A 26417-nucleotide genomic window follows, 5' to 3' on the forward strand; every position below is an offset into this window, starting at 1 on the left:
CCAAACTGAACGTAACTAGAAAATGGAGACAGAAACTACCACAACATTACAATTCAGAATTTGCAAAAAAGAAATACATGGAAATCAAAGATGAATTAGACCAGAGTTGAAAAGCTTAGTCTAGGGCCCAAATCACGAGGGGAGACTTTGAACTGCTGGACACTTCCTGCAAGAAAAACAGCCAACCAGCCAATAAAACCCCACTGGAGATGCTATAGGTCCATTTACTCACCTGGACGATTTTTCAGACAGGCCCGTTCATGTCTGTCTAGCACTTCTACCAGCACAGGTAAAAGGCTATTTACTTATTCAAATGTTTCAACTGTAACCATATAACCATATAACAATTACAGCACGGAAACAGGCCATCTCGTCCCTTCTAGTCCGTGCCGAACTCTTACTCTCACCTAGTCCCACCGACCTGCACTCAGCCCATAACCCTCCATTCCTTTCCTGTCCATATATCTATCCAACTTAACTTTAAATGACAACATCGAACCTGCCTCAACCACTTCTGCTGGAAGCTCATTCCACACAGCTACCACTCTCTGAGTAAAGAAGTTCCCCCTCATGTTACCCCTAAACTTTTGCCCTTTAACTCTCAACTCATGTCCTCTTGTTTGAATCTCCCCCACTCTCAATGGAAAAAGCCTATCCACATCAACTCTATCCATCCCCCTCATAATTTTAAATACCTCTACCAAGTCCCCCCTCAACCTTCTACGTTCCAAAGAATAAAGACCTAACTTGTTCAACTTTTCTCAATATCTGAGGTGATGAAACCCAGGTAACATTCTAGTAAATCTTCTCTGTACTCTCTCAATTTTGTTGACATCTTTCCTATAATTCAGTGACCAGAACTGTACACAATACTCCAACTTTGGCCTCACCAATGCCTTGTACAATTTCAACAATACATCCCAACTCCTATACTCAATGCTCTGATTAATAAAGGCCAGCATACCAAAAGCTTTCTTCACCACCCTATCCACATGAGATTCCACCTTCAGGGAACTATGCACCATTATTCCTAGATCCCTCTGTTCTACTGCATTCTTCAATGCCCTACCATTTACCATGTATGTCCTATTTTCATTAGTCCTACCAAAAGGAACTACCTCACATTTATCAGCATTAAATTTTATCTGCCATCTTTCAGCCCCCTCTTCTAACTGGCCTAAATCTCTCTGCAAGCTTTGAAAACCTACTTCATTATCCACAATGCCACCTATCTTAGTATCATCTGCATACTTACTAATCCAAATTACCACCACATCATCCAGATCATTAATGTATATGACAAACAACAATGGACCCAGTACAGATCCCTGAGACACACCGCTACACACCGTCCTCCAATCTGACACACAGTTATCCACCACTACTCTCTGGCATCTCCCATCTAGCCACTGCTGAATCCATTTTACTACTTCGATATTAATGCCTAATGATTGAACCTTCCTATCTAACCTTCCGTGTGGAACCTTGTCAAAGGCCTTACCAAAGTCCATATAGACAACATCCACCACTTTACCCTCGTCAACTTTCCTCGTAACCGCTTCAAAAAATTCAATGAAGTTGTCAAACATGACTTTCCACGCACAAATCCATGTTGACTATTCCTAATCAGACCCAGTCTATCCAGATAATTATATATACCATCTCTAAGAATACTTTCCATCAATTTACCCACCACTGACGTCAAACTCACAGGCCGATAATTGCTAGGTTTACTCTTAGAACCCTTTTTAAACAATGGAACAACATGAGCAATACGCCAATCCTCCGGCACCATCCCTGTTTCTAATGATATTTGCAATATTTCTGTCAGAGCCCCTGCTATTTCCACACTAACTTCCCTCGAGGTCCAAGGGAATATCCTGTCAGGACCCGGAGACTTATCCACTTTTATATTCCTTAAAAGTGCCAGTACTTCCTCTTCTTTAATCATCATAGTTTCCATAACTTCCCTACCTGTTTCCCTTATCTTACACAATTCAATATCCTTCTCCTTAGTGAATACCGAAGAAAAGAAATTGTTCAAAATCTCCCCCATCTCTTTTGGCTCCACACATAGATGTCCACTCTGATTCTCTAATGGACCAATTTTATCCCTCACTATCCTTTTGCTATTAATATAACTGTAGAAACCCTTTGGATTTATTTTCACCTTACTTGCCAAAGCAACCTCATATCTTCTTCTAGCTTTTCTAATTTCTTTCTTAATATTCTTTTTACATTCTTTATATTCCTCGAGCACCTCATTTACTCCATGCTGTCTATATTTATTGTAGATATCTCTCTTTTTCTGAACCAAGTTTCCAATATCCCTTGGCTCTCTCAAACTTATAGTAACCAAGTGCAATTTGGAAAGGATGCTCAAGAAGAGCCACCTATTTGAGGACCACAACTTAGTTACAAATCTGAAAATAATTCAGGTCTTGGGCACAAGGCGTCAAGCATCATTGATGTTGCTATCATTTAGCCCCCAAATTAGAGGCCAGCCCACAGGTTTTAGACCATAAAACTTAAAAGCAGTCATGGACCATTCAGCCCATTGAGTCTGCTCCATTTTATAATTCCATACAAAGCTGATAGCTTTATAGAGATATAACAAAGTACCAAAAAGAGTTTCAAACATGAGTTTGCAAAACTCTCTTGCACACTAAGTTTCAATCTCCCTTTCTCTTCTTCTCTGCTTCGACTTTGGTCAATGTGATAGGCAGATATACAAGTGTACTAATAAATTGGAACACCAATTCGTGGTGGTGAAGGGCGAATGCTATGTAGGTCAGGCTGAGTCTCGTTTCCTATTGATTCAACTATTGCAAAAGGTTGCTGCAACGCTGGATTTAATCTCAAATGGTTTGCAGTCCTGATATCCTAATACGTCATTCAACTACAGACCATCTATCACAGCATCAACACAGATGTTTTGGTTTGAACAGAGCCTAGTACAAAAACGTCAGTCTGGGATTTTAGGAGAAAAACATTTTTTGGTACAGGTGCATATTCCTTTATCTGAAATTCTGAAATCCGAAAAGCTCCAAAAACCGAAGTTTTTTTTGCCAACAGCTGACATCACTCAGCTGTGACGTGGCAGCATTAGCAGAGGCCGCCAGACGTCAGTTGTGGCTCAGCGCTCGGACTGGTTATACGTGCATTTGCTGTTCGCTGAAATTTTGTGTTCACTGTTGACTTTGTGTTTAATTTCACTGTGAAAATGTCAAAAAGAGCTGCAGATACCCCTGTGGGTAACAATGAGAAAAAGAGAAGGAATCTTCTCTATCAATAACGCAGAAAGTGGAGTTATTGCAGAAGCTTGATCGTGGTGTGTCTGTGCGGCGTCCTACTGAAGAAAATAGTGTCAGAACTACTACTGTATATGAGTTAAATAAACAGAAAGACAAATTACTGAAGTTTTATAGTGACAGTGACGTTCTACATTTATTCCAATAAGCCATTTACCATGTGTTTGATTCGGTTCGTTTGAAGCTGTATATTTTTATGTTTTATTGAATGTTTTTGTTGTAAATAAAATTTCTTCTTGTCATTATTCCCTAAACAATACAGTTTAACAATTATTTACATAGCACTTACATTGTATTAGGTATGATAAGTAATCTAGAGATGATATAAAGTATACGGGAGGATGTGCGTAGGTTTGGTGCGCCACTGGGTCCTAAACTCCACCGCACTGAGACAGGTTAAATAAGGGACTTGAGCATACGTGTTTTTTGGTATCGGTGGAGGGGGGCACGGGAGGTGGTCTGAAATCCAAAAAATTCTGAATTCCGAAATGCAACTGGTCCCAAGGATTTCGGATAAGGGATTGTGGAACTGTATGAAGAGGAAAAATATTCATTGTTCATGATAACTTACCATCTTCTTTTGGTTTTTGACAAGAGGAAGAAAAACTGTAAAAGGCCCCATTTTACTCAATGTTAACAAACATCCATTATCTGAAAAGATAAATAAAAAGATATATAGTGTGAAGATACTTCTTAATTCAAAATTAACAAAATGGATTTATTTCCATTACAAAATGAACAGAACATTATAATGAAGCTATTTTTTGAATTAATATTAGCACAGAATTTGCTGTCAAAATGACCATAAGACTAATGATCGTTTTTATACAATCAGCAGTTTAAACAATATGATTGGTGCATGCAGAGGAGATGATGACTGGGCTCGGTGCTGAGAAGGACAAAGACAGGGATGAAGGATTGCAATGCAATGGTGAATGAGCAGAGGTGCGTTGGGAGGAATTGTGGGAGTATTCAAACTACCTTAAGCAATATTCTTCAGTAGGATGGCTCTTTTACTAGCTTTGTAGAATGCCTGAACCCTCTGGAATTCATGGTACATCAAATGCAAAGAATTTTGTGCAAGAGATGCAAACCACACATTGTATGCCTGTTAATGTTACCAGGCAGCAGCAATGGAAATGCATATGAAGGATCTGATCCATAATCTGGAAATTCACTGCGGACACACAAACTATCCCATTGCGATTGGATTAAGGTACAATGCACTTGTGTAAGTAATACTTCAAAATGTTGGAGAAGTAAGCGAATCTCCAGGTCAGTGTCTGACAGCGTTTACAATGACTCCAGTTCCCATAAGTACAGTGGCTAGATGGAGCACCAGGAGTCAGCACTATAGTTTAAGAATACTTGAGAAAATTACCAAACATTGTAATTGGTGCAGTGCTATACTGGTAGGGGATTAGATTTTCGATCATCTCTCTTAAGGAACCAATGCACTTCCGTCCATCTCCAATTTGATCTGGTTTGCAGACACACCTGAGAAATAAGAAAACAACAAAAAATAAAACCAATTATTGTGAGCCAATGAAAATATAATTTATATGCTGCTGAAAAAACCAACAAATGCTTCTTCCATGCGTAAGCTAAAAATATGTTACTTAGCGAATTCTGACACTCTTATGAACAATGTTAATACAATTCCTGAATCTAGCCAAAGCAAATTTAAGTAATTGTCTGGAAAATTAAGAGACCACAGATGCTGGGATTTGAAGCAAAAAAAACAAGCTGTTGGAGTAAACTCAGTGGGTCATAAAGCATGGGTGCAGGCAAAGGTATGTTCACTTTTACAGGTAAAGACCCTACATCAGGACTCAGGGTTTCAACCTAATACACTGACCATCCCTTTGCTTCCAATGATGCTGCTCAGAACATAGAACAGTCCAGCAAAGGAACCCGGCCTTTTGCCCAAAACGTCTGACAGACCTTAATGTCAAATTAAACTAACAACATCTGCCTGGTCATGATCCATATTCATCAATTTCCTGCACATCAATGTGCCTGTCTGTTAAATTCTCCTGTCATGTCTGCTTCCACCACGGTCTCTGGTAGAGCATTCCAGGCACACACCACTCTGTGCAAAAATACTTGCCTTGCACATCTTTAAACTTTCAAACTCTCACCTTAAAGATATACCCTCCAGTTTCTGATATTTCTACCTCAGGAAAAAGATGGTCTACCCTTTCTATGGCTTATTATAATTTTATAAACTTCTACTAAATCTCCTACTAACTTCTAATGCTCCTGAGAAAACAATGTGAGTTTTTACAACCGCTCCTTATAGCTAGTAAACTCTAATCCAGGAAGCATCCTGATGAATCTCTTCTGTACGCTCTCCAGAGCCCCCACATCCTTCCAATAATGGAGCACAACTATACAAATGCTTGACTTGATAACTTCTTCTAGCAGTTTATTCTTTGCTCAAAAATCTATCTGTGGGTGATAAAAGGAAAGAAATTCTTCATTTCGAGCATTAACATAAATTCATTACAAATGACAGAGTAAAATACTTCATGAGTGCATAATGGGGTGAATTCTGTACAAATGTGATATAAACTTGAGGTCAGCTTTTTTCACAAACTCTTGAAAACCAGGAAAAAAAAGTTCACACAAAGCTTGTGTGAGCTATATAAAAGATCTCTAATATGCTTCTCTTGGCTGACAAAACTCTTAAGATTTGCCATACCTTGTGATTCAGTTTCACTGCAGAATACAGAGGATTTTCTGCCAGTTCTACAGAGGTATGTATTTTCTGCACATTAATATAACACACCAGAATGCACAGAGGTCCTAATGGCATGCAACAAATGCCTGGACCTTATTTCTATGACTTTAGACCACACACACTGACTATGGACACTGTGGGTCATTATAGTCATTCATTGGACTGTGAATGCAACTTCAGTAAAGGGGACATGCCAGACTGTGGCTAAAACCAGGATTCCAGAGAAGGGAGGGAAGTAACTCTTCAAGTTAAATACTCCATGGTAAATCACCAATCTGCTGACTGATCTCTCATTAATGCCATACTGATTTCTCCACCCCAACCCTCACATAGATACACCCAATTCCACACAAACTCTTAGCAGCTAATTGTAATCCAGAGCACCTATAATCTCATTTCCAATCTCCACCAGTCCTGGAACACCCCTCCCCCCATTGATAACAATAGTCATCTTCTCTAGCCGATAACCTTATCTGCTGCTCCAGGTCCTAACCACCTCCAAACGATTCAGCCCCATCCACCAGCCAGTTCCTTTAGCTTCAGCCCATTCTGGGCTGTCGAACCATGACCCCACCAACCCTGTGACCCAGACCGATATTAACCCATTTTCTTCATGTTGTCTGCCAAGAATGGAGTTCCTGAGTTCAACGCCTGTACAAAACAACCTTCTGGACCTCACGCACTACTGAATTTTGCGGTCACGATCCTTAATTAAAATTTTCATTCACTCTAATTTAACTATATCAAGATGCAATGCTATAGGTATTAGGATTGGTTTATCAGTGTCACATTAACAGAGACACAGTGAAAAACTTAAGTTTGCATGTCATCTAGACTGACCATTCCATACAAAAGTAGATCAAGGTTGTAATAAAGGAAATCAAAATGCAGAATATAGTGTTGCAGCTACAGTTACAGGGAAAGTGCGGTGAAGATAGATAAATAAAGTGCACATACCAGGATGAGGAAATCCAAGAGGTCATCATTGAGAGAGTGAGAGCTACTAGCGAGACCAACATCTACTGCCCAATCTTAATTTCCATTAAGGTGGTGGAGAGCTATATTCAACAATTGCAGTCCTTCAAGTAAAGATACTCAGACAGTGATATGGGAAGAGGATTCCAGGACTTAGGTCCAACATAGCAATATACTTCTGAACATTCCGGAGGTTGTGCTCACATGCAGCTGCTGCCTTTCTCATTCATTGTGGTAGAGGCTGCATATTTGGAAGGTGCTTGTCAAGTATTGCATTTTCAGGACAGCACACCCCACAACCACGGGGCTTCAGTGGAGAAAGGGACAAAAGTTTATGATTGTAGACAGAGCACCAAGCAAGTAGGTGCTGCATAGTGTTGAGCTTGGTGAATGTAATTGTCTCAGGCAATTGAAGATGCTGAAAAGACTGAGATATCTGAAAGGCATGTTATTGCTACATTATGCCCAGACTCTGATATGTTTTTGTAGGTGGCTGGTCCAGCTGAGAATCTGATAAAAGGTGATCCCCCATTAATGGTGGAGATGGTAATTCCATTGAACATCAAGGAGAGGTAGCTACAGTCCTTCTTCTTAGAGATAGTTACAGTGTGGTTCTTGTGTAATCTTCAGAATAGATCATCATCATCATCATCAAGTGCCATGCTCAGTTTGAGCTTTGACTGCCATGGCCCACACACTGCTGTTTCGGGTCAAGTGGATCAATTCATTGGTATTCATTTCCAGTTCTCTGGCTATTGTCTCCATCATCATTTGTCTTTGTCTTCCTCTTGCTCTCTTCCCTTCAATCTTTCCCATAATTACCGTGCATTCTAACTCCTCTTTCCTAATCACACGTCCAATGAAGTTACGTTGCCTTTTCATGATCTCATACATTATTTCTCTTTCTGTGTTTGCTCTGTTCACGACATTCTTGTTAGATATTCGTTTCGTCCACGATATTCTTTGCATCCTCCTCAAAAACCGCATCTCTGCTGTTTCAATTCGTTTCCCCATGTTACTAGATACTGTCCAACATTCTGAGCCATACAACATAACTAGATAAAATGTAACACTTCAGTACTCTAAGGTGGGTTGTCATGCCTAGTTTAGTTTTGGTCATTATACTCTTCATTCTCGTAAAGGTATCTTTTGCCATCCCTATTCTTCTTTTGAAGTCCATGTTGCACCTGCCATCTGATGCCACCCAGCTTCCTAAGTAGCAAAAGTTCTGCACTTGTTTTATGTCTTCCCCGTTTATTCTCAGCCTGCAGATAGGATTCTCCTTTTGGGATATCACCGTACATTCTGTCTTTTTGCAATTGATAGATAGACCCATTTTTGCACTTTCTTCAACAATTATATCAATTAAGTTTTGTAGTTCTTCCTCTGTAATTGCAATTAACAGTGTCATCTGCATATCTGAAATTAATGATGTTTTCACTGCCAACTTTGATTCCCAAGATATCTCTTATTTTTTGTAATATTACTTCTTTGTACACATTAAACAAATCAGGGGAGAAAACACACCTTTGTCTAACGCCTCTCTTGATTTTCATAAATTGATTCACTTCTCCATCTATTCTTACAGCAGCCGTTTGTTCCCAGTACAGATTTCTGATTAGGCGGAGGTCTTTCGAATCTAGATCTAGAGTTTTCTGTAATACTTCAAATAACTTATTGTGCTTCACTTTATCAAATGCTTTTGTGTAGTCGATAAAACAAACAAACAAACAAATCTTTTTGCACTTGAATAGCTCGTTCTGATAGTATCCTTAACATCATATTGCATTTCGTGTACCTTTATCTTTCACAGAACAACATTGTTCTTTATCTACTTCAGCTTGCATCTTACTTTTAGCTCTTGTCATCAAAATTCTTAGAAGTATCTTGGTGATATGACTCATTAAACTTATGGTCCTATGTAAATCATATTCATTGCTCCAGGTTTCTTAGGAAGAGTGATAAATACTGATTTTTTCATCTCTTCTGGTATTATTCCAGTCTCATAAATGTCATTGATTAAATCAGTAAGTATTTCAATTCCATAATCTTCAAGGGTGATAATTTGTTCTATTACTAATTTATCAGGACCTGCTGCCTTTCCTTTCTTCATCTTATTTATTGCATTACGAACTTCAGATTTTAAAATACTTGGACATTCAATTTTTTCTTAATTTCTGGTTTTTCACCTCAATCGTCTTCAAACAATTCCTGAATATACTCAGTCCATCTGTTCATAATCTCATCTTTTTCCATGATAATGGTATCATCCTTTGCTTTCAAACATCCTCCTGAAGAACAGAGGAGCTTTTTACCAGTGATATTCTTGATTTGTTGATGTAACCTTTTTGGATCGGTAATAGGGATTCTTTCTATTTGCTCACATTCCTGGTTTAACCAATCTTCTTTGGCTTTTTGACATAAGCTTTTAACTTTTTTATCTAAGGACTTATATTCTATAGAATTTGCTTTCTTCCATCGCCTTTCTTCCATTTGATTTTTGATTTCATCTGTCATCCATTTATTCTTTGTGCTTTTTTTCTTTTTTAGGAATCACGGACTTTGCTGATTCTACCAAGGCATCCTTTAGAGAGTTAAACTTCATTTCTACATGATTGCTATCATCTTCAACAGATTCTATTTCTAGACTTTGAAATCTATTCCTTACTTCAATTGTAAATTTTTGTCTTAAGTTTTCCTCTGTAATTAATTGCAAGTAGTCAAGGCATTGCTCAGGTTTTTGCGTCTTTAGTTTTTTAAGTTTTACTTTTACATGATATACTACTGGGTTATGGTCACTATTACAGTCTGCACCTGGATATGTTTTGCATTGAGTCACTGAGTTTCTAAACCTTTGGTTTATAGTAATAAAGTCAATTTGATTTCTAGTGTTATCACCTGGAGTTTTCCAGGTCCACAAGTGTCTTGGATGGTTTTTAAAGTAGGTATTCATGATGACCTGATTATTCATCTTACACCATTCTACCCATTTCTCACCTCTTTCATTTCTTTCCCCTAGTCCAAATTTTCCTATGGTATTTCCATCAGCACCTTGTCCTACTTTAGCATTTAGATCTCCCATGACAATAACAATATCTTGAGATTTGCATCCATTCTTTGCTTGTTCAAGCTCTTCATAGAATTTATCTATATCCTCATTTGTTCCATCTGTTTTAACAGAATAGATAGGGAAGATAATTAAGGTGTGGAGGGAGGTGATGAATAGCAGACAGTTGGAAGGATGCAGCACTGGAAAGAGAATATATCCTGAAGTGAAATCTATCTATAGATAAGAAAAATAGAGAAGCTGTTATAGTACAATTGTAATATCTGATGATAAGAGCAAATCTGTACAGAAATTACAAAGCTGTGGAAAAGCCACAGTTGTGATAATAGATCTTCAGTTATTCTGATGTGAATTGGGAGTAATATTTGAAATTTGTTCTGAAGAGTTTTCTATAACAATCTACTGTATTTCTGACCCAATGAGAAGAAAGGAATTTCTGGACTTGGTTCCAGGGAGTAAAGCAGGGGAATGAAGAGAGAGGGAAGTATTAGCAGGGGAACATTTGCAAAACAATGATAATCGATTCATGAAGTACAGAACTGCCATGCAAATATAATCTGTTGAAGAACAGCCACTGTCAAAAGAATGAGTATAGATTTGACCTGGGTAAACTGGAATGAAAGGTGGGTGGGTGAAACTGCAAGGCAGCAATGCATAGATCTCAGAGAAGTGACTCAGTTCGAGCCGTGGTTCTGGTGAGGAAAGAAGTAGAAACGGAAAGCCAGTGCTCAGTGGATCAGAGAAGAAATAGGAAATAGAATAAAAGGATCAAACACATGCCAGACATCAACTTATTAATAGAAGAAAGATCTATGCTGGTCACAGAAAGTTTAGAGGGGAAGTAGAAAGGAAATCAGGGGATAAAAACAAACCTTAATCTCTGCTGTAGGCATGGAACAGCAAAATGGGACTAATCAAGGACCAACAATATTAACTCATATTATTATACGAGTACTGACATTGAATTTTCCCATGAGGGAGACACTGCTGAGGTCTCAGCAAATCAAGATATAGTTGAGATTCTGTATAACATAAGTTTGACAACGAGGAGGTGCTAGAAAGTTCAGCATTTTTTGTTTTCGTTTCAATTGGCAGATAGTTCAACTACCAAAGAATGCAAAATAAAGGTTACGGACACAAAAACAAAGTGTTATTACCATATACTACTTCCCTCCCCATAGCAGACGGCTGTGATTGGATTGCAAAGCAAAGAGGGGTACTGAAATCAAACTGAATGCTCAAAGGGGACTTGGATGGGTTCCTAAAAGGAGGAAAATTGCACAACCATGAAAAGAAAGCCACACTGCAGGGAGAGGGCAGGGGAGGTGGTCTTGCTTAGTGCCAATGTACAATTGATTGAGCTGATTGCCCTTTCTCTAGGCTATAGCTATACCCTGACTCTGTGAATGTGACTGGCTATTTTATCAGCTTTTGTCTAGGCTGTGTTACATGAAAGCTCAGACTGCTTCACTTTCTGAGATCTGCCAATGAAAATGATCATTGTGAAATCTTCAACAAACCTCCCCAAGTCTAACCTGTTGGGGAAAAGTTACAGGCTCAGTAGCTGAATACATTGAAGCCTCGGACACAGCACGGACATCCTGGGACTAACAAATTGTCCTCTATCAACCGCGGACATCCTGTTTTGTGCTAAGGGACTACAACCATTGTGTGTTTGTTCTCATGGCCCAATGACTTCAATGGCATATTTCTCATCACCATATTAATCAGCTTTTACTGGTGTCAATAAATGTTTTGCAAAGCCATAGTCCAGGGATATCTTAATGGCCTTTGTTTAAGATGCTTTGCATATTCCAGCCATTTCTCCATGAAATCATCATCTGTATAGCACAACTGAAGTAGGATCCCAACTGATTTGCAGCTTCACTCCTGGCGCCAATTTAGAATTCAATCTCACGGGCAAATCAGAGCCCACATTCCCAAGAATTTTGCTCTACCTGTCACTCATTTCCAAATATGCAAATTCCAACTATTGACAATTTGTCACCCACTCCCCTCTTTCAGTCATTGCTTACTATGACTCAGTTCTGCATTATACCTCTGAATATTTAAATAGTGTGATGGATTGGTTGTCCATTGTATCCAACTACAACGGTTAGATTTTATATGGCTCATTACTTGTAGATAATACTTACTTAAAGTTTCCAGGTGATACTGTTATGCACTTTGCTGAATTATTGCAGAGAGATGGCTTGCAAACTTCTCTCAGGGCGCAACCTTCTGAAGGATTGTTGCCAATGAATCCATCTTTGCACTTGCAAGATGACTTTAAAGAAAGGAAAATTCTATTGTAATCTTTAACTCTGATAAATAGAGCAGAGGCTACAGATTTATAATCTGAAGTCACACATGTACCACAGAGGTTCTTAATTCTCATAGCTCTCTTCCAAGTACCTCAGGTGAAGAATATTTTCTACTACCCCATGGAAGTAGGCATTCTTTTAGTGTGAGCCTCAGGGTGGATAGAAGGTAGATTTTGGGCGATCTCCATCTTTCCCATGTCTGTCATTACTCCTGCACAAATGCAGTTATTGCCATCCTCCACAGATCAGAGCAAGTAAAGTCAATTCCTATTTCTCCCACCATCTCATTGCTCCTAATCTATAGATTAAATTTAGAGCTTTCCAATCTCAGTGATTTCAATGATATGTTTCTGAACAAAGTTGCAGGAAAGTAAATCAAACAAGCTCAGCTAAATTATATCAGCTCACAACAACAAATTTAAACTTAGTGAGCAACCAACATCTCAATTCTATAACTGAAAAAGTTGTTAACGCGCAAATCATACAGTAATGAATTAAGTGTACCTGCCCTGGACCTTCATACTTGCAACTGGTAGAATTTTTAGGACAGCCACCATTGTTTATGCTGCAAGGGTTTAATGGCAAACACAGCTTTCCATTTCCATGGTAACCAGGATGACAGATACATTGGTATTTTCCTTCATCGAAGTATTCACACTCTGCATTCTCGTCACAGATATTCATATTACATGGATTTAGCACTAGAGTATGGAATCAGAAATAAAGGATTTTACATAAAATGCTGAACATTATTAAAGACTAAAAAATGTTTTGCTAAAATATGTTAATATCAGAACTGGAGTAGCCCGAAATGGAAGAAAGAGTTTATACAGTATCATAATTTCACCATAACAAAATAGGGCCAATGGTTACCACTATCTGCACAGTGAATCATAGAAACATACAGTACAGTAGCAGCCTCTTTCAGCCCACCTCACCCATGCTAATGATGCTGTCTGACTATGCTAATCCTATTTATCTGAATTAGGTCTGTCTCTCTCCTGCCTTTCCTACCTACGTGTAGGTGCTTCTCCAAATACATCTATTATTTTCTCTGGCAATTCATTTCAGATATTTACCACCCTATGTGGAAAAACTCCTCAGATTTCCATGAAATTTCTCTCCTCATACTTACGTCTTCTGGTTCTAGACTCAACTAGCCAGAATAGAAAAAAGATTTTGACTTCTACCCTTTTTATGCATCTCATCATTCTATAAACCTCTGTAAGTTCACCATCACCCTCCAATAGTGAAGCAAAAATAAATCCAGCCTATCGAATCTCTCTGTATAACTACAGCTCTTCATGCCAGGCAACAGACTTGTGAGTCTCTTCTGTACTCTCTTTATTACTACCATGTATTTCATGTAATGTATTGACCAGAACTATACACAGTACTGTTAGGTGCAGTCTAACCAATATTTTGACATTAATACTAACCAGTGGATTATCATTAACTTAAGAGAAAGCATGCTCTAGTTCTTACACTGTGGTATCTCCTTTATCCAAACATGGTCTATTGGCATTATATTTTCAGAGGCAAAAAAAAAGTCTTTGAAGTAGATAGAAAATTTGTTGAAATTTCAGTAAAGACAACAGGCATTTCATCTCCTGTACTGTATGTGATAATGAACCTATTGAACATCTGCCTAATATTACAAATCAACTCTTTCCTTAGGCCTTTTGATAAATTTTTCCCCTTAGGTGTTTACGTAACCCCAAAGCACAAACAGTGACACCCATCAACTGGTCCTGAACCTATTCAGCTCAACAAAAGACCCCTTTTGTTGCTCTTCCAAAGCAAATATCAGACCACAACTGAACATTTTGGACGTCCACAATCCAAGAGATTGGATCACTGAACTTTGATGCAACTACCTCAAAGACTCTACAGGAAAGGCCACAGCTTAACAGTTCCTTTCTGTAACACAAGATGATTTAGAGTCTGTCAAAAGTTCTAGTGATGTGCATGTTAAGGAAATAACTTCTGTCCTGATACAAACTTAATTTTACAATTTTGTTGTCTACTGAATAATGTTTCCTACAGTAAACATAGATATCCAATATTTTCTTTTATTATACATTTGCAAATTTTATGGATAAAGGCATCTCTGGAAAAAAAAATATGCAATTTCCTCTTAAACTATCACAATGAGTCAATTTCAATACCAGAGATTGCAAAATCTTATCAAGTTTCTGGCTGTATTTTTGCAAAATTCCCTCTGTTTTCATTATTTCTTTATTCTTCCTGTCAACTTAATGCAAAGCTCTTCCTGAACTTATTTCTTTCAAGTAAGGGAGGGAGAGCAGCCAGATCTCTTGGTACCAGTGACGTAGGAGGGAAAAGCAATCAGGTCCTGAAGAGAGGACTTTGAGAGCTAGGTAGAAAGCTAAGAAGCAGGCCTTCCAGGATAGTAATTTCTGGATTGTTACCTGTGCTACGTGCAAGTAAGGGTGGAAACAGGATGATGTGGCAGATAAATGCATGGCTGAGAAGCTGGTGCAGGGGGCAGAACTTCAGGTTTTGGATCATTGGGATCTCTCCTGGGGCAGGTATGACCTGTACAAAAAGGACAGGTTGCACCTGAACCTGAGGAAAGCAACATTTTCGCGGGCAGGTTCATCCAGGTCATTTATAAAAATCATGGAGAAGGGGTCCCAGAACAGTAATGATCCAGAGGTGATTAGGGAGTTTAAGGCAAAAAGAACCCTTAGCAGACAGTGATCACTATATGATTTGAGTTCAACTTGAAATTTGATAGGGAGAAATTAAAGTCTGCCGTAGTATTTCAGTGGAGTAAGGGAAATTACAGTGGCATGAGAGAGAAGTTGGCCAAAGTACATTTGAAAGAAATGCTGGCAGGGATGAAGGTGGAGCAGCAATGATGCGAGTTTCTGGGAAAAATGAGGAAGGTGCAGGACAGATGTATTCCAAATACAAAGAAATACTCCAACGGCAAAACAGTACAACTGTAGCTGACAAGGGAAGCCAAAGCTAATGTAAAAACAAAAGAGCGGGCATACAACAAAGCAAAAAAATTAGTGGGAAGATAGCAGATTGGGAAGCTTTTAAAAACGTACAGAGAGCAACTGAATGAATCGTCAGAAGGGAGAATATGAAATATGAAAGCAAGCTAGCAGACAATATCAAAGTGGATAGTAAAATCATTTTCAAGTATGCAAAATCTATGAGAGATGAGAGTGGATATAGGACCACTAGAAAATGAGGCTGAGAAATAATAATGGGGGCCAAGGAGATGGCAGATGAACTAAATGAGTATTTTGAATCTGTGGAAGACACTAGCAGTGTGCAAGATCCTGTAGTATGTGAAGGAAGAGAAGTGGGTGCAGTTACTATTACAAGAGGGAAGGTGCTCAAAAAGCTGAAAGAACTAAGGGTACATAAGTCACCTGGACCAGAGTCACCTAGGATTCTGAAAGAGGTAGTGTTAGAGATTATGACGACATTAGAAATGATCTTTCAAAAATTATTGAATTCTGGCATTGTTTCAGAGGACTGGAAAAGTGCAAATGTCACTCCACTCTTTATGAAAGGAAGAAGGCAGCAGAAAGGAAATAACAGACTAGTTAGCCTGACCTCAGTGGTTGGGAAGATGTTGGAGTCAATTATTAAAGATGAGGTTATGGACTTGGTGACACAGAACAAGATAGGACAAAGTCAGCATGGTTTCCTTAAGGGAAAATCTTGCCTGATGAACCTGTTGGAATTCTTTGGGGAGATTACAAGTAGGATAGATACTTTATACTTTACACTTCATTGTTGCCAAACAGTTGATACTAGAACGTACAATCATCACAGCGATATTTGATTCTGCACTTCCCGCTCCCTGGATTACAAATCGATAGTAAATATTAAAAATTTAAATTATAAATCATAAATAGAAAATAGAAAAATGGAAAGTAAGGCAGGTCCGGGTATTTGGAGGGTATGGCCCAGATCCGGGTCAGGATCTGTTCAGCGGTCTTATCACAGTTGGAAAGAAGCTGTTCCCAAATCTGGTCGTACGAGTCTTCAAGCTCCTGAGCCCTCTCCTAAGCCCTCTCCTGGAGGGAAGAGGGACGAAAAATGTGTTGGCTGGGTGGGTCGTGTCCTTGATTATCCTGGCAGCACTGCTCTGACAGCGTGCAGTGTAAAGTGAGTCCAAGGACGGAAGATTGGTTTGTGTGATGTGCTGGGCTGTGTTCACAATCCTTTGCAGCTTCTTCCGGTCTTGGACAGGACAACTTCCATACCAGGTTGTGATGCTCCCTAGAAGAATGCTTTCTACGGTGCATCTATAAAAATTAGTGAGGGTTTTAGGGGACAGGACAAATTTCTTTAGTTTTCTCAGGAAGTAAAGGCGCTGGTGGGCCTTCTTGGCAGTGGACTCTGCTTGGCTGGACCAAGTCAGGTCATTTGTGATATTGACCCCGAGGAACTTAAAGCTTTCGACCTGTTCCACTTGTGCACCACCAATGTAAATTGGGTCGTGCGGTCCGCTACTCCTTCTGAAATCAACAACCAATTCCTTCGTCTTGCTGACGTTGAGGGATAGGTTATTGTCTTCGCACCATGTCACCAGGTTCTTAATTTCTTCTCTGTACTCAAACTCATCATTACCTGAGATACGGCCTACAATTGTTGTGTCATCAGCAAACTTATATATTGAGTTCGATGGAAACTTGGCTACACGATCATGGGTGTACAGTGAGTACAGCAGGGGGCTGCGTACACAGCCTTGTGGGGCACCGGTGCTCAGAGTGATTGTAGAGGAGAGCTTGTCCCCTATATTTACAGCCTGGGTCCTGTCTGTGAGGAAGTTGAAGATCCAGCTGCCGATCTGAGTGCTAAGGCCCAGGTTCTGGAGCTTAGGAATCAGTTTATTTGGAATGGATAAAGGTTATGCAGTGGATGTTGTATATTCGGACTTTCAGAAAGCCTTTGACAAGGTGCCACACATGAGGCTGCTTACCAAGTTAAGAGCCCATAGTATTGCAGGGAAGTTACTGGCATGGTTAAAGCATTGGCTGATTGGTAGGAAGCAGCGAGTGGGAATAAATGGACCCTTTTCTGGTTGGCTGCCAGTGATATTGGCGCTCCGCAGGAGTCAGTGTCGGGACCGCTTCTTTTTATGTTGTACATTAATGATTTAGATGATGGAATAGATGGTTTTGTTGCCTAGTTTGCAGTTGATATGGAGATTGGTGGAGGGGCAGGTAATGTTGAGGAAACAGTAGGCTGCAGAAGGACTTAGACAGATGAGGAGAATGGGCAAGAAAGTGGCCGATGAAATACAATGTTGGAAAATGCATGGTCATGCACTTTGGTAGTAGAAATAAATGTGCAGACTATTTTCTAAATGGGAAGAAAATCCAAAAATCTGAGATGCAAAGGCACTTGGGAGTCCTTGTGCTGAACACAACTAAAGGTTAACTTGCAGTTTGAGTTGGTGGTGAGGAAGCCAACTGTAATGTTAGCATTCATTTCAAGAATACAAGAGCAAGGATGTGATGCAGAAGCTTTATAAGGCACTGGTGAGACCGCACCTTCAGTATTGTGAACAGTTTTGGGCTCCTCATCTAAGAATAGATGTGCTGGCATTGGAGAGGGTCCAGAGGAGGTTCATAAAGATGATTCTGGTAATGAAAGGTTATCATACGAGGAATATTTGATGGCTGTATGTCTGTACTCTCTGGAATTTAGAAGGATGAGGGGGGATCTCATTGAAACCTTTCAAATGTTGAAAGGCCTTGACCGAGTAAATGTGGAAAGGATGTTTCCCATGGTGGGGGAGTCTAGGACAAGAGGGCACAGACTCAGGATAGAGGGACATCCATTTAAAATAGATGAGGGAAATTTCTTTAGCCAGAGGGCAGCCACAGGCAGCTCTGGAGGCCAGGTTGTTGGGTATATTTAAGGCAGAGATTGATGGGTTCTTGATTGGACATGGCATCAGAGGTTACAGGGAGAAAGCCTGGGAATGGGGTTGAGGAGGGGTGAAAAGGGATCAGCTATCATTGAATTTTGTACAGATGGTTTGGTCTAGTAAACAGCCATTTTGTTGGAAATTCAATCACAGAGTCAGGTGAACATGCAAGAAGTTTTACAATTAGTGTTAGTTGTAGTTGCTCGGAAATTCACTGAGTGGCCACTTTAGTAGGTACGGGAGTGGAACCCAATGTGGTCTTCTGCTGCTCTAGCCCATCCACTTCAAGGATTGACATGTTGTACAATCGGAGATGCTCTTCTGCACTTCACAGATGTAGAGCATGGTCATTTGTGTTACTGTCGCCCTCCTGTCAGTTTCAACCAGTCTGGCCATTCCCATCTGATCTCTCTCAAAAACAAGGTATTTTCACCTGCTCACTGGATTTTTTTTGGGGAGGGCAGGGTTTCACACCATTCTAGGCAAACTCTAGAGAATCCCAGGAGATCAACAGTTTCTGAGAGAGTCAAACCACCCCACTTAGTACCAGCAATCTTTCCACAGTCAGTCACTTCGGTCACATTTCTCCCTATTCCGATGTTTGGTCACTACAGCAACTGAACCTCTTGACCATATCTGCATGCTTTTACGCATTGAGTTGCTGCCACATGATTAGCTGGTCAGGTATTTGCATTAATGAACAGGTGTGCAGGTCTACCTAATAAAGTGGCCACTGAGTGTACCTTACCAGTGTTCATGATTAAGAACTGATGAAACCCCTAACTACCCTAAATGGGAATCAATCTCTGCTTGTGCCTATCCAATTATTTGATACCCTCTGGAAGAAAATGCCAGGATTTAAGGTTACTTAGCTGTCTTCAAAGTAATTCACCAGTTAATCCAGGTACTACGGGCAGAGCTTTGTCTGAAATATAAAAGGCTGTTGGGTTTATCAGCATAATGGCTATCTTGTCTACTCAACATGTCCTTCCAGTAACGGAGAGATAAGTTTGCCCTACCATCTTAATATCGATTTATTTTCTAATGTTTGTTTGATTGTGCTCTATGGCACCTTTTGCCTTGACAACATTAGGCCGAGAATGTTACAATCGAAAAAGGATATCACAAAATTTTAAAAAATACCAGAGATACTCAGGAGGGTGGGCTACATCTATGGTAAGATAAAGAGAGCTAACATTTCTCCAGCATTTTGTGTTTTTATCTTACATTTCCAGGGCCTTCTGTATTCTTTTAAATTTTGTGGCTATCCTGTCTCTGAATGCTCCTCCCCAGCCCTTTCCCTGAATCTTCCGTCTTTTAAAAAAATATTTTCTTTTTTTTCATTGATTTTGCTTCTACTTTTGTTCACAGCCTTCCATTTCCCGACTTTACCACTGACATTTTTTCACTTTATCAGTAACTTCCCATTACTTAGAACACTTTGATTAATCTAAAGAAATGGAGGTCACTAAACAGCTTTCCTGGCATAGACAAGACGAATAGCAACTGAGTTAAGTATTTGCTCATAGCATAGCAGCCAAACAGTAATTTGAATTATCAAGATCTATTGCTGAAAAGCATAGCCACCAGAAAAGGGAGATAAGAAATGAAGGATGAGGATAATTCTGATGAATGTATCTAGTTACAGCCTACTTCCAACAGGAACATCATTTTAAAAACAAAATAGGAAATTTGCCCAAAAGTTAATTTCCACTCCTGAACTTTCAGTTAAATTCTGCAAGAGGATCAGGAGGATTCAAAGTTCTTACCCACGCACGTTCCTGAAATGTTCTGAAAACCAGGCATACATGAACAAATTAACCTTCCAGACTTTTCTTCTATGCACTGTGTGTTTTTTCCGCATTGCAGAGCCTTGCAAGCAGGCATTTCTGCAAAAAGTCAACAGACAATTATTGTCAACCTTTTAACATTGAATTGAGTAATAGAACATAAAAGGAACCAAATGTCCCACCAGATCAGTAAGACAAGCTCTTTGAATTTTGTGCTGTTTTATGCCATTAGCAAAATAATCACATTGTTCATGAAAATAAACAGGGTCCGGGTTATTCTACTTAATATTATAAAAGATGAAAAATCTTAAATTATCAGTCAACCTGGATTTATTTTAATCCCAAGATGTTGCACATGAAGCACAAGATCTCTTACAGCAAGATTTTGCTGGTTATTTTTTGTTTTTTGTACAATCATTGTGCTGAGGGGTGCTGGTAACAAAACACAATATCTCCCATTTCAACCAACCATTTCCTAGACCAGGCATGGCAAGGCTACAAGATTAAAGTTCATTCTACATCTTTCTTACAATATCCGTCTATTTCTTCATATGAAGGCCATTAAATAAGACTTTCCATATCTGTCTCAAATGTAACAAGCTGGAATTTTGTTTTACTTGGTACATTCACCAGAGGGAGAAGAGGTAGCTTCCTGCTCACGAGTCTTCAGATATTTATTAAAAGAGTCTTGAGCACCAACCTGATGTGAATGTTTCTAATATATCATAATATTTAAATCTCATTAGTGCTTTCTAGTAAGCTTAAAAAAGTAGAGTAACCCTTGCTACCCTCCTACAAAGATTAAAATCAATTATTAACAATTTTCAGTATTTTGGGACCTAACCTACAGGAAAGACAGAGTGTGGAATTAAATAGGCACTCAAAGGAATCATGCAGTTTATTCTGAAAGGTGCACAGTTTAAAACAACTAAACCAGTGGAAAAGAGGGAATTCATAAACAGTGCTAATAAAAATGTTCTCTCAGATTCAATTCATTTAATAATTGCAAACATTTCCCCCATTCATTGGCCAGTGATTATTGCTTAACCCTAATTGCCTTTGAGAAGGTGATGACAACCAATTCCATCTCTCTAAATCCTTGCAAGCCTAGTAACTTAGTGATTGTGCCCCATTCAAAAGCAAAATTTATCAGTGCAAATTAGACATTATCCTGTTTTCTGTCAGTTTCCTGATAGTTTAACATTGAACTGAGTGATAGAACACAGAGGCAATGGCCATGCTTCGAAATCTGAATTTTAAATCCAACCTCCGCTAAGAACGAATGCTTACCTTGATCACATTTTGGCCCAGTGTAACCAGAAAAACAAATGCAGCTTCCATTTCCAGTAATCCCATTGTTGCAAATTCCATGTATGCATTTGCATCCTTTGGATAAACAATATAGTGAAACATGGTGAATATTATTCTAAGTATTAATTTCTATTACCATCACCAATTTCCATTTGCACAATCTTCTGTGCATTTCAGACAAGCCTTTACCTTATTATTCTCCTAATTGACACCATTTTAAAATTTATAGCTATTGCTATATAGCACAATTAGGTTATCAATCAGAGGTCAAATTCTAAGCAGTAGACTGCATTATGGTTGACCTAAATAGATCAGGGAAAGAAGGGCTTCGATCACCTACTTACAGGCCAGTGTGAATCAAGATTCTACTGTTAGATTCAGAGCAGATGATAAAGCAATCTGAGATTACATCACATGGATCTGGCAAGACACAGCCTCACTATCTTCATCATTTTGGACCACATATAAACAGTCTTCAGACCAGGTGGGTTTTCATTCAAAAGCTTTCACATCACACTCGGTTGGCCTCATCATTAGACTGCAAAGTCTCACACAGGGTACCTGCCTCAGTATATCCTCTTAAAGTAAATTGCTCAGCTGTCTTTTGGAACTCTTCAACTTCCAGATTTCAACCCTTATAATCCCGTTCATGACACCTCTTGAACATTCTGCACCAATTTGCCTCCTCAACCAATGTGGTACCAGAAAACCACTGCAATCCTTATGCCAAAACCATCAACTTATCCAATGTCTAAACACTCTCCAAACTGATTCCTCCCTGGCACCCCCCCTCGCAACAGCCTCCAACCAATTTGCCATCCAGTCTCCCGGAGCGTATAATTAATCTGAACTATAATCAGATCATGTGACTGTCTGATGTTGGTATTGTTCAGCTCCTTAACCCAGGTGATCATAAATTTCAAAACCTTTTCTGATTTTACTTTCCTCTGAAAAATACATTGTAGGATTTTTAAAATATCAACAATGCTTGACCACAAGTGGACAGAAAAGGAAGTAACTTGCATTTTTGCTGACTTTCTAACCCAAGGACACCACATAACACTTTGCAGCCTAAATATATACCTTAGCAAGATCAGTCACTGCCAGGTAGCCTGTAGTGTTAAGGAGAAATCATTGGCCATGAGACCATGAGAGTTTCCCTGCCAGAGACACAGGATAATTTACAGCCCAGTAAGATGACAGACATGGGCTTGGTACTTGCCTTGCCTGAAAGCAGGTATGCTGGCAGTGCAATATTCCATAAAGAATGTGCTGCCAAAGTCATGCAGGGCAGAGCATTTCAAAGATACACTGTGTGTGAAGAAATTTCACCATCATAGACCCAAGTGACTTTGACGTTAACCTAAGATGTGACTCTGGGTCAAGACTCCGAGAGAAGAAACAACTGCATTGAGACTGTAAACATTTTGTAAGTTTCAGTGAGATCACTCTGCATTTGCCTAGACTCTGGAGAGCATAGGCCTATTGCACTCAGTCACCCCTTTAACGGCAAACCTGCCAATCCTGGAACCAGCCTCATGTGCCAGTTTATGCCAAGGGAAATCAACATGTGCCAAGACCTTTAAAAAAAAATTATAATTATCGCTCCTCCATATGTTGATTGTATCAGCAATGATTCTATTGAATGGAAAGTACTGCATACACTGGTAATTTTAAAACAGAAACTGCTCATCAGCAAATCAGTCAACACCTGTAGAGAAATGAAAAGAGATTAACTTTTCAGGCAATTGATCTTTCAACAGAATGTTCAGCACGTGCAGCAGATTCTATTGATGAGATATGTGCCGATAAATAACATTAAACCTGAAGCACCTTCAATTACTCCAAAAGACTGAGGTTTGGTAAGAATACTGAAAGGCTTTTATTCGCTGTACAATACAACCTCCACAGTGAGTGTCTGCCCCCGGACTGAGGGGGAGGGGCAAGGCGAACACCTTTATACAGGACTCTGTGGGAGGAGCACAGGGACAGTCAGCAGAGGGGTGGGTCCAGACAGGTAACCGAGTTACAACATATATACATGGTTTACCACAAAACCAAAGCACAAATTGACATCCTCAACATTGCCAAAAGCTCTGGTTCACCAAATCAACATCAGCAGCAATTACTGTGGGAGTGAAAACTGAATCAGCATAAAACAGGCCCTCCTGCCCAAATCATCCATGCTGACCAAAATGTCTGTCCGAGCTAGTCCCATATGCCTGACTTTGACCAATATCCTTCTAAAACTTTTCTATCCATGTATATGCCAGAAAGCACACGGTATTGGGGGTAAGGTATTGGTGTGGGTGGAGAGTCGGTTAGCAGACAGGAAGCAAAGAGTGGGAATAAACGGGACCTTTTCATAATGGCAGGCAGTGACTAGTGGGGTACAGCAAGGCTCAGTGCTGGGACCCCAGTTGTTTACAATATATATTAATGACTTGGATGAGGGAATTAAATGCAGTATCTCCAAGTTTGCGGATGACACGAAGCTGGGTGGCAGTGTTAGCTGTGAGGAGGATGCTAAGAGGATGCAGGGTGACTTGGATAGGTTGGGTGAGTGGGCAAATTCATGGCAGATGCAATTTAATGTGGATAAATGTGAAGTTATCCACTTTGGTGGCAAAAATAGGAAAACAGATTATTATCTGAATGGTGGCCGATTAGGAAAAGGGGAGGTGCAACGAGACCTGGGTGTCATTATACACCAGTTATTGAAAGTGGGCATGCAGGTACAGCAGGCGGTGAAAAAGGTGAATGGTATGCTGGCATTTATAGCAAGAGGATTCGAGTACAGGAGCAGGGAGGTACTACTGCAGTTGTACAAGGCCTTGGTGAGACCACACCTGGAGTATTGTGTGCAGTTTTGGTCCCCTAATCTGAGGAAAGACATCCTTGCCATAGAGGGAGTACAGAGAAGGTTCACCAGATTGATTCCTGGGATGGCAGGACTTTCATATGAAGAAAGACTGGATGAACTGGGCTTGTACTCGTTGGAATTTAGAAGATTGAGGGGGGATCTGATTGAAACGTATAAGATCCTAAAGGGATTGGACAGGCTAGATGTAGGAAGATTGTTCCCGATGTTGGGGAAGTCCAGAACGAGGGGTCACAGTTTGAGGATAAAGGGGAAGCCTTTTAGGACCGAGATTAGGAAAAACTTCTTCACACAGAGAGTGGTGAATCTGTGGAATTCTCTGCCACAGGAAACAGTTGAGGCCAGTTCATTGTCTATATTTAAGAGGGAGTTAGATATGGCCCTTGTGGCTACGGGGGTCAGGGGGTATGGAGGGAAAGCTGGGGCGGTGTTCTGAGTTGGATGATCAGCCATGATCATAATAAATGGCGGTGCAGGCTCGAAGGGCCGAATGGCCTACTCCTGCACCTATTTTCTATGTTTCTATGTTTCTAAATCGCTTTTAAACATCAGAATGGTACTTGCCTTGACAAGCTCTTTAATTGTTAAAATCAAGATTAACGCCAGAAAGCTGTAAAGTAGCAAACAGAAAAACAAGTGCCTAGAAATCTAATTTTTGGGGGAGGTTTGAGTAGCATATGCCGTATCAGGTCCCCCTCCAAAAGAAAAAAAATTGGGAAACTTGTAAGAAGTCAGATACATAGCATTGCTAGCATGTTTTCCACTAAGTACCAAACTGCAGCTTACAAGGTGTCCTGCTAGACCATCCCATGTACACTGCAGCTGCCAACACTTGGTTATACAGCAGGCAGAGAATGGTTTCCACCTTTAATGGCAGACAGGCCACAAGCAGCAACACATACCATGGGCTCCATGGAAGGAGAGAGAAATTACAGGAAAGTGCTTTCAGATATTCTCAGAAGGGACACTGAAGGACTCATAAGTGAGTCAGGAAGGTGGTTGTGTATGCCAGTGCTGGTGAGCCAAGTGAGGCATGTAACAGAAAACCTGCTAGAAATACCCTGGATTTTCATCTTGTCAGTGATGTTCCAGTTATCTCCTAGAAATATCACTCCTTGATGGGACAGAATTGTAGGAAGTTACGTTGACATCACCAGATGAGTTCCACATTTGCCTTCTGTAACTTATAGACTCCCACACACCCAATTCCAAATCTCAAAGGCATTTGCCATATTCACCCTATGCATCAGTCAAGTCTTTAGATATAAGATAACTTATGATTTATTAAATACCCTCATCTCCTCTAATTGGGTGACACCAGTTGAAAACAAAGGGGAAACCCCCGTGGTGGGAAAGGGCTTTGTCTCAAGTATAGTGTCTCACCTGGCTGGAGGCAAGGCCCTGTATGCTGAGAATGAAGGGACCACAAATGAGGTAACATGGAATCTGCCTGGTATGCGCCGTGTCACAGTTTCATCATGAACACTATGTACCTCTATAATGATAAGTATAAACCTTCATCACTGCTGCAGCTCTGTAAAGTTGTTTTGGCATAGCTTAGTGATTATGAGGAGGTAAGAACATATGATATAGGAGCAGAATTAAGCCTTTTAGCCCATCGCCTGCTCTGTCATTTCATTCTGGCTGATCCATTTCCCAGCTCAGCCCCAGTCTCCTGCCTTCCCCCCATATCTCTACATGCCCTGACTAATCAAAGTAGATACCTACTGTTTCTTTACCATTTTTACAGCTAAAATTGGAGTAGGAGGAGGTGGGGGGGGGGAGGGCTAAAGAATGTAATGATAGCTGCCATCCATGATATTACCTCATTACATGGCACTATGGTAGATCAGCAACACGGTACAGAAGGATTTGTGTCTCTTTAAAACCTATCAGGCAATAGGCACCAGAACTTGAGAAATGTGAGCAGGAACAGGCTAGCCCACCCTGCTATGCATCAAGATCAAAAGTTTAACATTCTATTAACTTAGGACTCAAACTCCCTTTCAACATGTAATGAAAAGTCACAGTGGTTAGTTACTGGTTGAGCCTCTGGTGAAGCTTCGTGGTGTAATGAGGTTAATAGCAT

General features: G+C 39.9%; 1 protein-coding gene across 2 annotated transcripts in view; it reads right to left on the reverse strand.

Annotated features, from left to right (window-relative positions):
* stab1 (stabilin 1) overlaps window positions 1–26417 on the reverse strand; it is a 341714-nt gene that overhangs the window by 266279 nt on the left and 49018 nt on the right. For both annotated transcript variants that reach the window (XM_072280942.1, XM_072280940.1), the window contains exons 6-11: window positions 21427–21522; window positions 20116–20235; window positions 12925–13121; window positions 12253–12383; window positions 4693–4808; window positions 3883–3962 (exon numbers count right to left, since the gene is read on the reverse strand). In XM_072280942.1, coding sequence (XP_072137043.1) covers window positions 3883–3962; window positions 4693–4808; window positions 12253–12383; window positions 12925–13121; window positions 20116–20235; window positions 21427–21522 — 740 coding nt within the window. The remainder of the gene's footprint in view (window positions 1–3882; window positions 3963–4692; window positions 4809–12252; window positions 12384–12924; window positions 13122–20115; window positions 20236–21426; window positions 21523–26417) is intronic.

The sequence above is a fragment of the Mobula birostris genome, chromosome 16, assembly GCF_030028105.1.
Source record: "Mobula birostris isolate sMobBir1 chromosome 16, sMobBir1.hap1, whole genome shotgun sequence".
Taxonomy (NCBI): Eukaryota; Metazoa; Chordata; class Chondrichthyes; order Myliobatiformes; family Myliobatidae; genus Mobula; species Mobula birostris.